General features: G+C 35.4%; 1 protein-coding gene across 2 annotated transcripts in view; it reads left to right on the forward strand.

The window, feature by feature from the left end:
• Positions 1-13,784, forward strand: part of LOC131439346 (amphiphysin) — a 140,884-nt gene that overhangs the window by 109,026 nt on the left and 18,074 nt on the right. For both annotated transcript variants that reach the window (XM_058610253.1, XM_058610254.1), the window contains exons 2-5: positions 9,686-9,821; positions 9,902-10,092; positions 10,161-10,265; positions 10,335-10,587. In XM_058610253.1, coding sequence (XP_058466236.1) covers positions 9,686-9,821; positions 9,902-10,092; positions 10,161-10,265; positions 10,335-10,587 — 685 coding nt within the window. The remainder of the gene's footprint in view (positions 1-9,685; positions 9,822-9,901; positions 10,093-10,160; positions 10,266-10,334; positions 10,588-13,784) is intronic.

The following is a 13,784-nucleotide window of genomic DNA, read 5'->3' on the forward strand; positions in this document are numbered from 1 at the left end:
AGTTTTCAACCTAATTTCAATTCAAAAGTCCCAGAATCAAACAAAATAAAAAAAAATGAAGCAAATGTGAGACTTGATGAACTTTTAAGAAATCTTCAACATTCAGTCGCCATGTTGGTCCTTTCAACCGTGTGCGATTTTGCTCAAATGTAGCAGACAGACTTTTTCTACTTTGTTTTAGCAATGACTGCTCTTTGAAATTCGATACAGTCCCATTTCGCGTACATCACATTGGCACTCTTTATATTGTATCAGGTTGCTTCTGGGAAGTTGTTTCATCACATCTCCAAATTTATGAGATTGAAGAAGGTTCGCTTATTTCATTTCCCTCACTGGGTAATTTGTAACTGAACTAGAAGGAGTTGGAGTTGAAGGAAAGACATTACTCTGGAATTATAATATTACCTAAAACACGATGACGATGATACGTTGCATATTTGCGAGCAGATTATAGTTCGTTTCGTTCCGCTAATTCGGTACTAACATGTGATTAGGGTATATCGTACGGGAGGCCCTCGTAAATGCTACAAAATATGATGCTCATTGCTCAGTTCTACAACTTTTATCTACACAATAATCAATATAATTTCGTAGTCGGAAACCCGATCTACGAAATTATGCACAATATGCTTGAATTCCTTGTTCAAAACTTGAATAATGAGCATTATTTTTCTTAACTTTTAAAAGGGCCTATCGTACGATATACCCTAATCACATGTTAGTATCGGATTAATTCGCACAAAAACTGATTTTCTGGTAAGCGATTAGCAGTTACGTACTCAAGGCCTAGTTTGTCAATACCAATAAAATGGGTTGCTTGAGGCAGTGTAAGTGAATCGCGATGCTCCTATTATGTGCATCTATAAAGATGTAAATTTTTCTAAGTGTGTAATATAAAATAGAGTTATCTCATTAGTAGAGTCACCAAGTTAATTTGCGGATTACTCGACTTTCAATCAACGATTTGTGATAAAATCAAATGCAATGTCTTCGTTTCGCCTGTAAGAAGCAATACCACTGAAAAATAGTTCGACAACTGTAGCAACGTGAAACCTCGAAGCGAATGCACTTATTTTCATCTTACCCTTAGAGTTAATGGAGCCGTACCGAGACAGCATATCTCACTTTAACTTATGGTTTGAGTATATAAAAGATGATTACTGGAGCTGAAATGAATGGGGGTTCCGTCAACTTAAAATAATAAAATAATTAAATCAAATAAGCATGGAAAAGTGCCATTGTTTTGTGGGAATCAGGAATAAACAAACACACCACTCCGATTCCGAATAGTTGAATCAAATCGTATATCTCAGGTGAAAAGTGCCTTTTTCAGTGATTGTATATTTTTTCTATATGAAAAAAGCAAAAACTCATCCTGGTTTAATGCATGGTTTAGAAAACACCACCTTTCTTAATCTCGATGAAATGAAAACGAACAAAATGTCGACAAAACAAACGCGCCCTTTGCGGTGAATGTTTGATCAGTTTAATCGGATATATCGAAAGATTGTACTTGTGGCGGTCGCAATTGCCTTATTTAATTACCTTTTTTTATTCACTGGATGTAGTCACGGCCATTCAAACACTGATTGCAACTCAACTCCTAGTTGTAGAGAAAACCTTTCTCTTGGCATTGTCTACCATTGTTGATACCCATGCCTGTTCCATGATTGGAAGGGAGAGGCATGGTGCGTTCAAATAATCATAATTATCGGTCACTAATGAATGGAAACAAGGGTCTCGACATTGGATTTACTCAAGACTGGCTAGCGGAAGCTACACCCACAGTGAATTGCAACGGTCAGTGGTGTCCAATTTATTTCAAAGGTGCAGCTACCTTTATTAGATGCCATAAAGATACCATCTAACATAAAAATAGCTTTATCGTCGTAAATTGTACTATTGCGAAGAGCTTTTTAGAAACGAAAATAAACCTCTCCTTGCAATGATCAAACGTACGCACACACGATTGCATTCAATATCTTGCTGCAAGAAAGTTCCTTTGAATCCGATACTGCAATTAGCAATCCCCTGTAACAGCTCCAAAGGAAAAACAACACAAATTCAATAAATTCAATCATGATCATTTTACTGGTGTGTACCACAAACCGTACAACTGTTAGTTCGAAGATTATCTCCAGTGTAGCGGATTACCATGGGATTTCTAGATGAAAACAAAAGTCAACAGCCGCGGAAACAGGCGGTAACATGTGTAGTAGTTATGCGGGGGTAGCCATGAGCGCACCGCGCCAAGTGAATGGTAATATAAATAGGTTAGTCAACGAACCGGTTGCAATGATCACAGTTCGGTGCTTAGAAAAGTGCCCAGTGCAATCGATGCCGGGTGAAAACGAAACTGCAAGCGAGATTCATTTTCTACCTCACAAGTGGCGAAAGTTGAGCGATTTTTTGTTTTGTTTTAAATTTGTAGTTTCCGCCTTTCGACAGGGTCGTTGAAATCGACATTGAACCGTTTTGATGTTGTTGTTGTTTTTGATTTCAGGAATGCAACTTAGGTAGAATGTTTTGTAAATGTAACAAATTCGTTTGAATCGCTAAAAACGAATCATAGTTTAGATAAGTCTTCAGATATTTTTTGTGTTTAGAAACAAAATATTTTTTTACTCTTCATTCGATCATGATTGAATGATAATTTGAACGGTCTTAGATTAGATACCCCAAACTCAAAATGTTTCCGCAACCATATATGTATATATATATATATATATATATATATATATATATATATATATATATATATATATATATATATATATATATATATATATATATATATATATATATATATATATATATATATATATATATATATATATATATATATTTATATATATATATATATATATATATATATATATATATATATATATATATATATATATATATATATATATATATATATATATATATATATATATATTTATATATATATATATATATATATATATATATATATATATATATATATATATATATATATATATATATATATATATATATATATATATATATATATATATATATATATATATATATATATATATATATATTGAATATAATTAGCTGTGCTGGTTAGTTCCTATCTCATGTTTCCCCGTGGTCAATAAAAAGAAGTTGTATGAAGGCTACCACGTTAGTAGTAAAATGTGAGGGTGAAAATGGGTTTATTTTACGTAGGACATATATGATAGGAAAATTAATGACAGGTTTTTTAATAGTACGGTTTTTCGTTTTAATGCTTTTTTAATAACTACGATTGTCATAGTTTTGAGTTCAAATCTGTTCACTTTCAAAATTTTCTTGAATTTTTCTACTCGTTTTCAGAATAGTCCTATTTGTTTTCAACGAAAATTAATAATCAATTATATGATGGCTGAATTCCAAGGTCTGAAATTTATACAATAGTGCGAATATCGACTTATAGAGTGCGGTCTATAGTAACAATAAATGTAGGACTAACGTTTTCCTTTTCCGTTCGGGCCTATCTGATGTTTTTTGTTGATAATTGATTTTAAAACTTCCACACTAAGATTTAATTCCTTTGATCGGTAATCTTTTTGACGGGAACTTTCGGTAATCTATAGAAAGAACCGATATTTCGGTGCATGGGATTTATTTTACAACAATTGTGCAAATTTTCACCGAACGATCAGTTTAACGTAAATTTTCATTATTATTTTTATTCATTAGATATACAATTGATACAGTAAACCTGAAGAGTCGCCGAATACGGTAAAAATCATACTGTCCGTTTGGTAAAGTTATCTTCCAATAACCGAACTTCTGTGAAAACTGATTGTCATGAAACTAACTGTCAAACAGTTATTAAAATATTCAGTGAGTGTCTTTTTATTAACCAAACGAAAAAAATGTTGAAGGGTTCATCGAATGGATTGAGGTACAGGTGATAAAAGTTTCTAAGACATTAGAGCCACTAACATCTTTTTGTTTACTTATAGGCAGAAAATAATTTTGTTTCACTTGTCCACTTGCTGCCAACACAAATCGTTCAAGGGTAATTTTGGTTGGACTCGACGGATTGTGCAGTGTTTTGGAAGGCGCTCATAATTCCGGTCAATCGGAACATTTGACACTTTTTATATTTCTCGTGGAATAAAACCGTTTTCTTCATTCGTTTTTGTGAATATGTGTTGTTTTTTTGAAATCCTAAAAACCAGAATTTTAACAAAAGGAAAACGATCAAACAAAAATTACCGAACAATCTGTTAGATCCATTTGGTTTACAGTTTACGGTAGTTGTTTGACAGTTCAGCAATTACCGAACGATCGGTAATCAATTAATTTACCGAACGTTCAGCTGTTGAAAATTCGGTAAAAAATTACCGAATACTGCGAAATTTTCTAAGTGTGTAGTAGATATTGCACATTGAAGGATATCTGGCAAATCCCAGGCTAAAAAATGTAACGATTTTCTATGCAATTTCCGTTGATCTTGATCAGTAACGGAGTAATTCTAGTTCTAAAATTATAACACATTATGATTGGTATTGAGGGTAAAAATCAATTGTTACCACACCTACCGCGGAAGTGTCTTGAAGGTGAATAAGTTGTTTTTAAACCGGATCACTAGATTTAAGTCATGAGCGCAAGACTTCTGAAGAAGTATTGGTTCGCCTGTGATTCATAGTTGTTTATAAATGACCTTCGACTAGTCGATTTTGTTTGAAGCAGGCACATCGTTAATTATTACGAAAATAGGCTGCTCAGTGACTACAGACCGCATCATTTGTTATAAATTGTTCGATAAAGATTCTAACATATCTCAGTTATAAGTACGTTACATTTCATACCTTGGGCAACATTCTATTACAAATCACCTAGTAATTTGAGTGTATGATAAATGTGAATCCTTCTGAAAACTGTTTTAAGTATTTGTCGCATATATTTCAAGTATAGGCTAGTCTGCTATTCCATACGATTCTTACAACATAGAAAACCAAGGCAAACGAGATAAACCTTCTTAATCCACTTAGTGGTGTGACAATGCCTTAGTGGTGTGACAATGCCATTCAGACTCATTAAAACATTTGCAGGATTCTAGCCTCGGCCATTAGTATTGTGATCTAAAATAATCTAATAGTAACTTTCAAACGAGTCTAAGTCTTGCAAAACCGATTCTTTCATCTCTCGAATCGGAAATGTTCGCCATAAACCTTCCAAATTTGATGGATATTGTTAGGTTTCAAATAAGTTAATCGAAATTCGTTGAGTCATTCTAGGAAATTCAGCCGATGAATAACGTGCAGTTAGTCGGTTACATCAATTATACTAATCTTCAGAACCGCAAGCGATAACCATTTTATTTTCAAAATTCATCCAAAATTCAAAAGTATAGCTTTTAAACGGGCATAGACTTGTAGAAATCGGCTAAGCAATCTGTGATAAAGTTAAGCTGTAAAAACAACGCGTTTTGTCTGTTACGTCACTTATACCATTATCACAGCTATTTGATCTTCGAACTTGACCATGAATCAATAGTAACGACGAGCTTCAGCCATAACTGAGAAAATTTAGCGATAAAAAACTACGCCTTATGTCTCTGACGCCACTTATCCCATTATATTTCCGAAATCGGAAGTGCTAGCCATTTAAACTTCGAACTTGGTCCACAGCTCAATAGTAACTTTCAAATCGGCTCTGCATTCTCTGAGAAAATTGTGCGGTGGAAACACAACACGTTTTGTCGGTTACGTCACCTATACCATTATACCTCCGAAACCAAAAGTCACAGCCATTTGACCTTAAAACTTGATTAATGGCCGAATAGTGGCTAAGCTGGTTGGAATCGGTTCGGCCATCTTTAAGAAAATTGAGCGGTAATAAAACAACGCGTTTTGTTGGTTACGTCACTTATACCATTATATCCCCGGAACCAAAAGTCACGGCCATTTGATCTTTGAACTTAATAAATGGCCGATAGTAGCTTTCAAACGAGCCTAAGGTTGTTGAAATCTGCTTAGCCATCTTGGTGCACGCACAGACATTTTCCGGGCTCGTCGTGCTGAGTCGAATGGTATATAACAAACACTATAGGTCGGCTCCGAGGCTCCGTTCGAAAGTAGGGGTTTTCAGCAATTTTATTACCTTTCTATAGAGAAATGCAAAAAAAAATAAACGTCAAAATAATTTAGTTTTATATTACTTATGTCATGTAAATAAAACCAATCAAATTCACTGAAGTCTTTTTATGCGAGTTTACGTATCGCATAAAAAAACCGCATAACTCTGAAAATTCGCATAAAAAAACCGCATAACTCTGAAAATTCTCACAAAAAAACCGCATAACTCTAAAAATTCGCATAAAAAACGCATAAAAAAAGACCGCAAAAAATACCTTAGTGTATGTTTAATTACTGAATCTGTTTGATTCTCTTTTCACTGGGAATTGAGAAGCAATCGGTTCACTGGTCACGTCCATTCATTTACCATCGTGATGTTTTAGTGCTTAGTATCCATATCGTTATTTTTTCCGAGGGCGGAAATGATCAATTCTTCATGCTTGAATGAGTGTGCAATAGTATTGATTTTTCATTCCTTATAGCAAGATTGAAAAATCCTGAAAAGCACACCCTAAAACAATTGGCACTTTGTTAGACTCTGCGTTAGTTACGCTGGAACCGATAATAATACTTAAAAATACCCTCCCTCTCTTTCTGAAACTTACTTCAGAGAGATGCGAACCTCGTCTGCCACTTGTAAGCTTCTGCAGTGTCGAAAATAGCAGAATATTGGTAGCATACTCTCTAAGCATGACATAGAGACACAGACACAGAGATTTTTGGGATATTTTTTTACTGTGTTTCTCCACATGTGATTGCATGTCACCAAAATATGGCTATATCTTTCTCGGAGACGGAAGGACCAATTTTCAGAGGGTTCATTTGAATGGGTAATCGGAAAACAAGCAAGAAGAAGTTGAACCTCAAATAATTAGTGGAATTCATCGCAAACTGATTACTTAAAATATTGGCATATATCCTGCTGATTTTTATAAGTGTTCAACGATTTACATGGGTCTCTTGTTTTCAGACGAATATCACATAGGAAGAAATATAGTCCTTCAAGTATTACGATCTATTGCAGCAAATCATAATTGTAACGTCAGCTTACGGAGTAAGATCATATTATCGCGCTTCTACAGCAGTACTGTATTATTCAGAACATTTTTAATGAGCAATGAAACTAACTGTCAAAAACTGCTGTGCATGAAACTGTATGTATATTGCACTTATACCTTTGTTTAATTGGAAATTTTGTACATTGTTCACATTGAGATATTCGCTCTTTTAAGCAAACCTTCGATTTCTTTTACTGTAGGTCGAACTCGGCAACACTTGCAATCAATTATGAGTTACCTGGGACTCGGATATAAAGGGTGATTTTTTTGTGGTATCTTTTTGGCAACACTGTTTTTGACAGATCATGTGAGAATATTGTCTTGTGTTATTGTCATACTTGCTCAGTTTGATCTGTCATTTAACTATGAGTCGTCGTTTGGTCTATAATTTAATCATTATTGGGCGCTGGCAAAGTTGGAGGAAGATCCACTTTTTTATCGGAAAATTGTGTTCAGCAAGGAATCGCATTCCTGGTTGAATGGATACGGCATCAAGCAAAATTGCCGCATCTGGGGTGAAGACCAGCCAGAAGCATTGGAAGAGCTACCAATGCATCCCAAAATGTCACTGTTTTGTGTGGATTATGGGCCGGTAACATTATTCGTGAAATACCAACCGATATGTTAGAGATAGGTGCCAAAATCGGACCTTGAGCATGGGTAATCTAAAACGGAGCCGCGACCAACTTTTCAAACATTAAATATAATTTTTTTGAAAATCAAATCCTATACCTCTTAAAAATCATCCTTTAGTAGGACCTGAGCCTCTTATTCATGAGGTTTGTTCATCTCGAAATCGTTCACAACACTTAGTAGTGTGCAGGACACGATCATACTAAAATAGACGTACGTATCGACATTCGAATCAATACAGGGTGCACCATCTATACAGAACCTATTTAAATGTTCAATAACACCGTCATTTTTCAGACGATTTTGAAAAGAGACAAGATTCATTCAGGGTATACAGGAATCAGAACAAATCGGGTATACAAAGCCATTTATTCACAATTCATTCAAAATAGCGAAATAATTCAACTTTTCAAAAAGCCCTGTCTAGACCATGACTGGTGACCAAACCAAGTACATATCCATCAATATACCGAATATTTCAATGATAGACTCGTTTGTGAAATTAAACATTGACTTACCATATTTTGGACACTCTTTATTGTCAAACTTCACAGATTTTCGTTATAGTGAAGAAATAAAAAAATATATTGAAGAATTGAAATTCGACAGAATGTACTTGCAGACGAAATTTTGGTTTCGTCTTGTATGGAAACGAATGACGTTCGCTTTGAAACTATCTTTTGTTGAAGTGAAATACGAAAATGCTTTGTCTCTCTTCATTAGTTTCGAATGCGATCATTTATGAATAAGATAGTAAAAAACCGAAGATGAGGCATTTGAAGTAAATTCTTTCTTCAAAAATACGTGACAATTTTCGACTCTTAGTATAAGTATGCACATATTTATCCCTCTTAACTAGTTTAGTATGAGCCTGAGGCAGACGGAAAGTGGGTTCTTTTTAAACAGACTGACTATTGTTTTGTTCTGGTGTACAATAATTGTTTTGCGCGTATTTTCAGAAATTTAGACTTAATTTAGCTCTGAAGCCAGAAAAATGCGCCAAGATAATCAAACAGCGCCCGAGTGAGATGTTTGAGCTCTTAGGTCATTGAAATCTGAGTTCGAGGTCATCATAATAAGAAAAGAACCAATATTTGACAAATCTCAATTATTTTTGCTTCAATGTTTTTGAGTTTCAAAATTTTCAATATTTCTGTAGTACTTTCAATAGAATATCGATTCCCGCCGTATTTTCACACCCTGCAAGAAACTCTGACGCAATTTGTTCTCTAAAAACGCGTACTGATGATGGCGCTTTGGCAATGGTATTGAGATGAATGAACTGCCATCACAGTTTTGCATCGCACTTGGCAGCGGTAAATTTTCTCCACCGCGCAGGATCTCGTCTAAAATATGATACAATTCATGAAAAACAGACGGTGTTTCACGTTAAAAATACTTGAAGCCAAACAGAAAAATAAATCTTCGCTGTACCGACACCGGTCCCGGTCCCGGCTGTCTGGTTTCGTGCAAAGTGTCGGCCTGAATACTCACTCAGTACTGTGGATATTTATTAGCTAATAAAGCTGCGCAACCAAAATATCGTGTCACGCAGAGCTATGTCGATGACATCACGTCCTCGAGCGGAACTGAAAAATGAAATGTCTGTTACTTTTACATGAGCCGCTCTAAACAAAAAAACCGGAAACTTGAGTCTTATCCAAAACCATAAAATGTTTGTTGGCAAAATTGTTTTATCTGGGTTCAACAGAATCAAATCATGTCACACTCCTTTGATGTTAAGCGTGGCGATTCCATTCACTTCAAATCAGCACATATCTATCAAAAATCGAGTTGGTCGAACGAACAATACTAATAATTCGCCTCATTTAAACAGCTCAAAATAGTAACCTAATTTAATCTAATCTATGTCCTACGCTTGTTTCGTTCCAGCTTTTACAAAATCTCGGCAAAGTTGACCGCACAGCAGATGAAATCTTCGATGAGCACCTGACCAACTTCACCCGCCAGCAGAACAGTGCCACCAGACTGCAGAAAGAGTTCAACAACTACATCAGATGTGTGCGAGGTTTGTTGCTACATCGAAACATAATTTAGCAAGTTTACTAAAACTAGGCGTTTGTGTGTTTGTTGTTTTCGATTTTGCAGCCGTTCAGAGCGCTTCCAAAAGCCTAATGGATGCCATAAACGAAGTGTACGAGAGCCAGTGGACCGGCTCGGAAGCACTGTATGCGCAAACCAACACAGTCGAAGTGTTATTCCAGGATTTTTCGCACAAGCTGGGTGACCAGGTGCTGATACCGCTCAATACGTACACCTCGCAGTTTCCAGAGATGAGGGTAGGTGACCTCCTTTGATCATAGTTTTTTTTTTGTAGTACCTTCAAGCGTTGTATCTCACTTTGCAGAAAAAGGTTGACAAGCGAGGTCGGAAGCTGGTGGACTACGACAGCCAGCGACACTCTTTCCAGGGCCTACAAGCGAACGCCGCCAAACGTAAGGACGATATTAAAGTAAATATGAAACAAAAAATCGAGCACGATACTCAGTAGTCTAATGAATCCAACCGTTTGATGTTACAGATCACAAAGGGACGCGAACAGCTAGAGGAAGCAAAACGCACCTACGAAGTACTCAATACGGAATTGCACGATGAACTACCGGCACTGCACGACTCGAGAATACTGTTTCTGGTGACGAACTTGCAAACGCTGTTCGCTTCCGAACAGCAGTTCCACAGTGAAACGGCAAAGATCTACTCGGAACTTGAAGCCATCGTCGATAAATTGGCCACCGAATCGCAACGAGGCTCGTACACGCTCAAGAAGATTACCGGTGAGTGTGTCGTTAGTTTTGGACGCTTTTGCGAAAAAGGATTTTCTTTCCAATTGTATGATTTCCACACCTTGTTGATGCGCGATGACGCCTTTAAACATTTTTTGAATGGAACCTTTTTTTATTGACCGGTATTGTGACTCAAACATTTTATCGCGGATCGATTTGATAATTTTACAAATTATATCCACAGCGACGATTCGGCATCACAACTACATTCGTTTAACCAAACCCAGGACTCAAGGTCCCTCTCGTAGTGTAAACATTATTAAATGATGCCTTTCTCATTGACGTTTACCAAAGATTTTGATATAAGATCCATTCTGGAATTTATGTCACTATTCTCAATACTTCCGGAACCGAAAACTGGGGACAGGTAAAACCGGAAAAGTTTTCAAAAATGGTCAACTAACAAGACATAGATTGAAAAAGTTTTGAGGCCAGTTTTGTAAATTACGTATCATTTTTAAATTATCGATAAAATGACGTTTAGGTATTGTTGTATCCGAGATAATCAATCTTAGTCAATGTAATCTAATGCCTCTCATTTAAATCAAAGTTCGTCAACATCTAGCTATCTATGAGAAATCGATGAAATTCCTTTGCGATGTCTTTTGACCAATATTGCCGCTGTTCCCAGAATCGGGAATTGAGGGCCGATATACCGTAATTTTGTTCAGTCATAAACTAACAAGACCTTTATGGTAGAAAAATTTACTGACCAGTTCTGATAAATTTGCTCCTCTTTACATCCTCATATAAAAACCCAGTCTTAGAAATGAAACTTTTCATCATTCAACACTCTGTAATTCCAAAATCAGATGTCGCTTCCGGTTAAAATTCAATGGCAATTCATTAATCTATAAAACCTTTTATTTGAAACTAAGTTTGTGAAAATTGTCATTTCTAAAAATCTTTAAAAAATTGAGTGCACATTTTTTGTATATTATTTTTACACATGTCACCCTGTAATTCCGGAACCGGAAGTCTGATTCCAGGCTATAACACCATAAGACTTTCCATTTTAATCAAAGATTGCGAGTTTTGGTCCATCCATCTCAAAGGAAATTAAATGCATATATTCGTCACATACACGCACATTCATTTGCTGAACTCGACTAACTGAGTCGAATGGTATATAACACTCGAATCTCTGGGTCTCGATCTATCATTTCGTTGTCATACGATTTAGCTTTCCGACAGTGTTCATTCACTATGCCTAGGATTTGTTTGCTTTCGAATCCTACACATTAATATTCAAGATGCATATAAAAATCAATTGACAGTTGATCTTTATCTTGTTCATTCATTTCACAATAATATTTCAACTTTTATGACAGATTTTATTTTTTATATTAATACAAAATAACAAACATTTGTATTATTACCAAAACTATTCGAACTAGAATAAATAAAACGAAACTGTCATTTGCTCTTGAGATCTCATGAAATGTGATTAAAATTTATTATTTATACTTTGTTCTGAATGGTGAGCAAATGGGTGATGGAATATATCTTCTCCCAGCTATAATGGTAGCATATCAAATCTGATCAAAACGTTGATTTAACATTTGTGTACCTTAATTAAAGACAGTAATACAGTTCTGTAAGCACTTTTGTTTATAGGGGAGACCGGTGCTAAGCCGGGTCAATATCTTATAAACCAGCAATTGTTGAGATCCATGGCCTTTGTAAACGCGCTTTCAAGTGACAGGCAAACGTAAGTTAGCAGTAATCAAATCAATGTATTATTGTGTTTTGAAAATGCATTGTCTGTGAAGGGTTCAGCCAGACAAAAAAGGAAGGGGCTAAACCAGGCACATAATTTTCGACTTGAAATGCCTAACGGATTCTTGAAACATACCCAAATATTGATATCTACATTTATATTCTATTGTATATGACTTATTGAAACTTGATTCACTATAAGTTAAGGCGAAACGTTCATTACAAGGACAGTAAGGACATTTACGTCAGGTTTTGCATACATTATTTGGTACAACAGGGCATCAAAATTTTAAACAGTACCTATATTTTCGGTGAGCAGAATTATGTCTCGCGAGAGGATGAAACCAGCAGATGGCTCATTCGAACGTGGTTTCATTTTCTTCTCGCTTATTAAGATTAAGGGTACCAGGCTTAACGAATCGATTTAAGAAATTTTGGCTTTAGGTTTTGATACGAAAACTAATGCATCTTTATTTCAAAATCACAAATTGGGATTTGTAACTGGAAATTGAATTTCCTCTTTCCTTAAGCAAAAGGGAATTAATCCTATAATTTTATGACCAGTTAGTAAATTTAACAATGATCCGATTTCCGCTCCTAAGTAACGGGACAAAATGTACATCAAATGAAAAAAGTACACATGACGTTCTCTGTGGACACAGAATCGATTTTTATAAGTTTAGATTCAAATGAAAGATCTTTTAGTCTCATAGCCGGATATTGTTTTTTATTCAGATCTTACCTCGGGCTCTAAAGTAACGGGATATAATGACCAAAAAAATAAAAAATGTGCACTTTTCTTGCCTTGAATATGGCCGATTTTTATAAGCTTATATCGTTTTCGCTTGAGACTGAAAATAACCCAAATCCATACATTTGACAGCGGTTAAGGTAGAAACTGGGTTGAAGTTCGCTTCAAGCGAAAACGATATTAGATTTAAATGAAAAAAAATATAGCCCCATAGTCTGCTTTTGATTTTTTTAGGTGTGACTTCTGACTTCGGAGTAATGGAGAAAATGTGCACTCGATTTTCTTCGAGATGTCTTAACCGATTTTCATAAACTGATATTCAATTATTGAATATATTGAATTGAATTGGGTGAAATAAAATGTTCTCCTGTTATTAAATTTTATGCGGATTCAACTCTTGGTTCCGGAGCTAGAACAGATGATAACACAGTCAGGAGACTGACTAGGGAATATCCGCCACGACGATTTTCGAAATTTTACGGATTCCCCAGTCTATTAAACGTAGCACGAATAATTAGTTTTGTTTAAAGTTCTCAAAGCTGAAGTAAGCCCGATTATTTGCTGAAATATCTCGATATTATCGTCTATCAATACTCGTAGAGTTAAACGTACTATTTTTCCATTTTAATCTTTTCGAAAGAGTAGATCACTTGTTCTACCGTCATCAAATTTGTAGTCAGTCTTATTTGCCTAGTTTCAGTTGTTAAGGAAAACATAT

Source organism: Malaya genurostris, chromosome 3 (genome assembly GCF_030247185.1).
Source record: "Malaya genurostris strain Urasoe2022 chromosome 3, Malgen_1.1, whole genome shotgun sequence".
Lineage (NCBI taxonomy): Eukaryota > Metazoa > Arthropoda > Insecta > Diptera > Culicidae > Malaya > Malaya genurostris.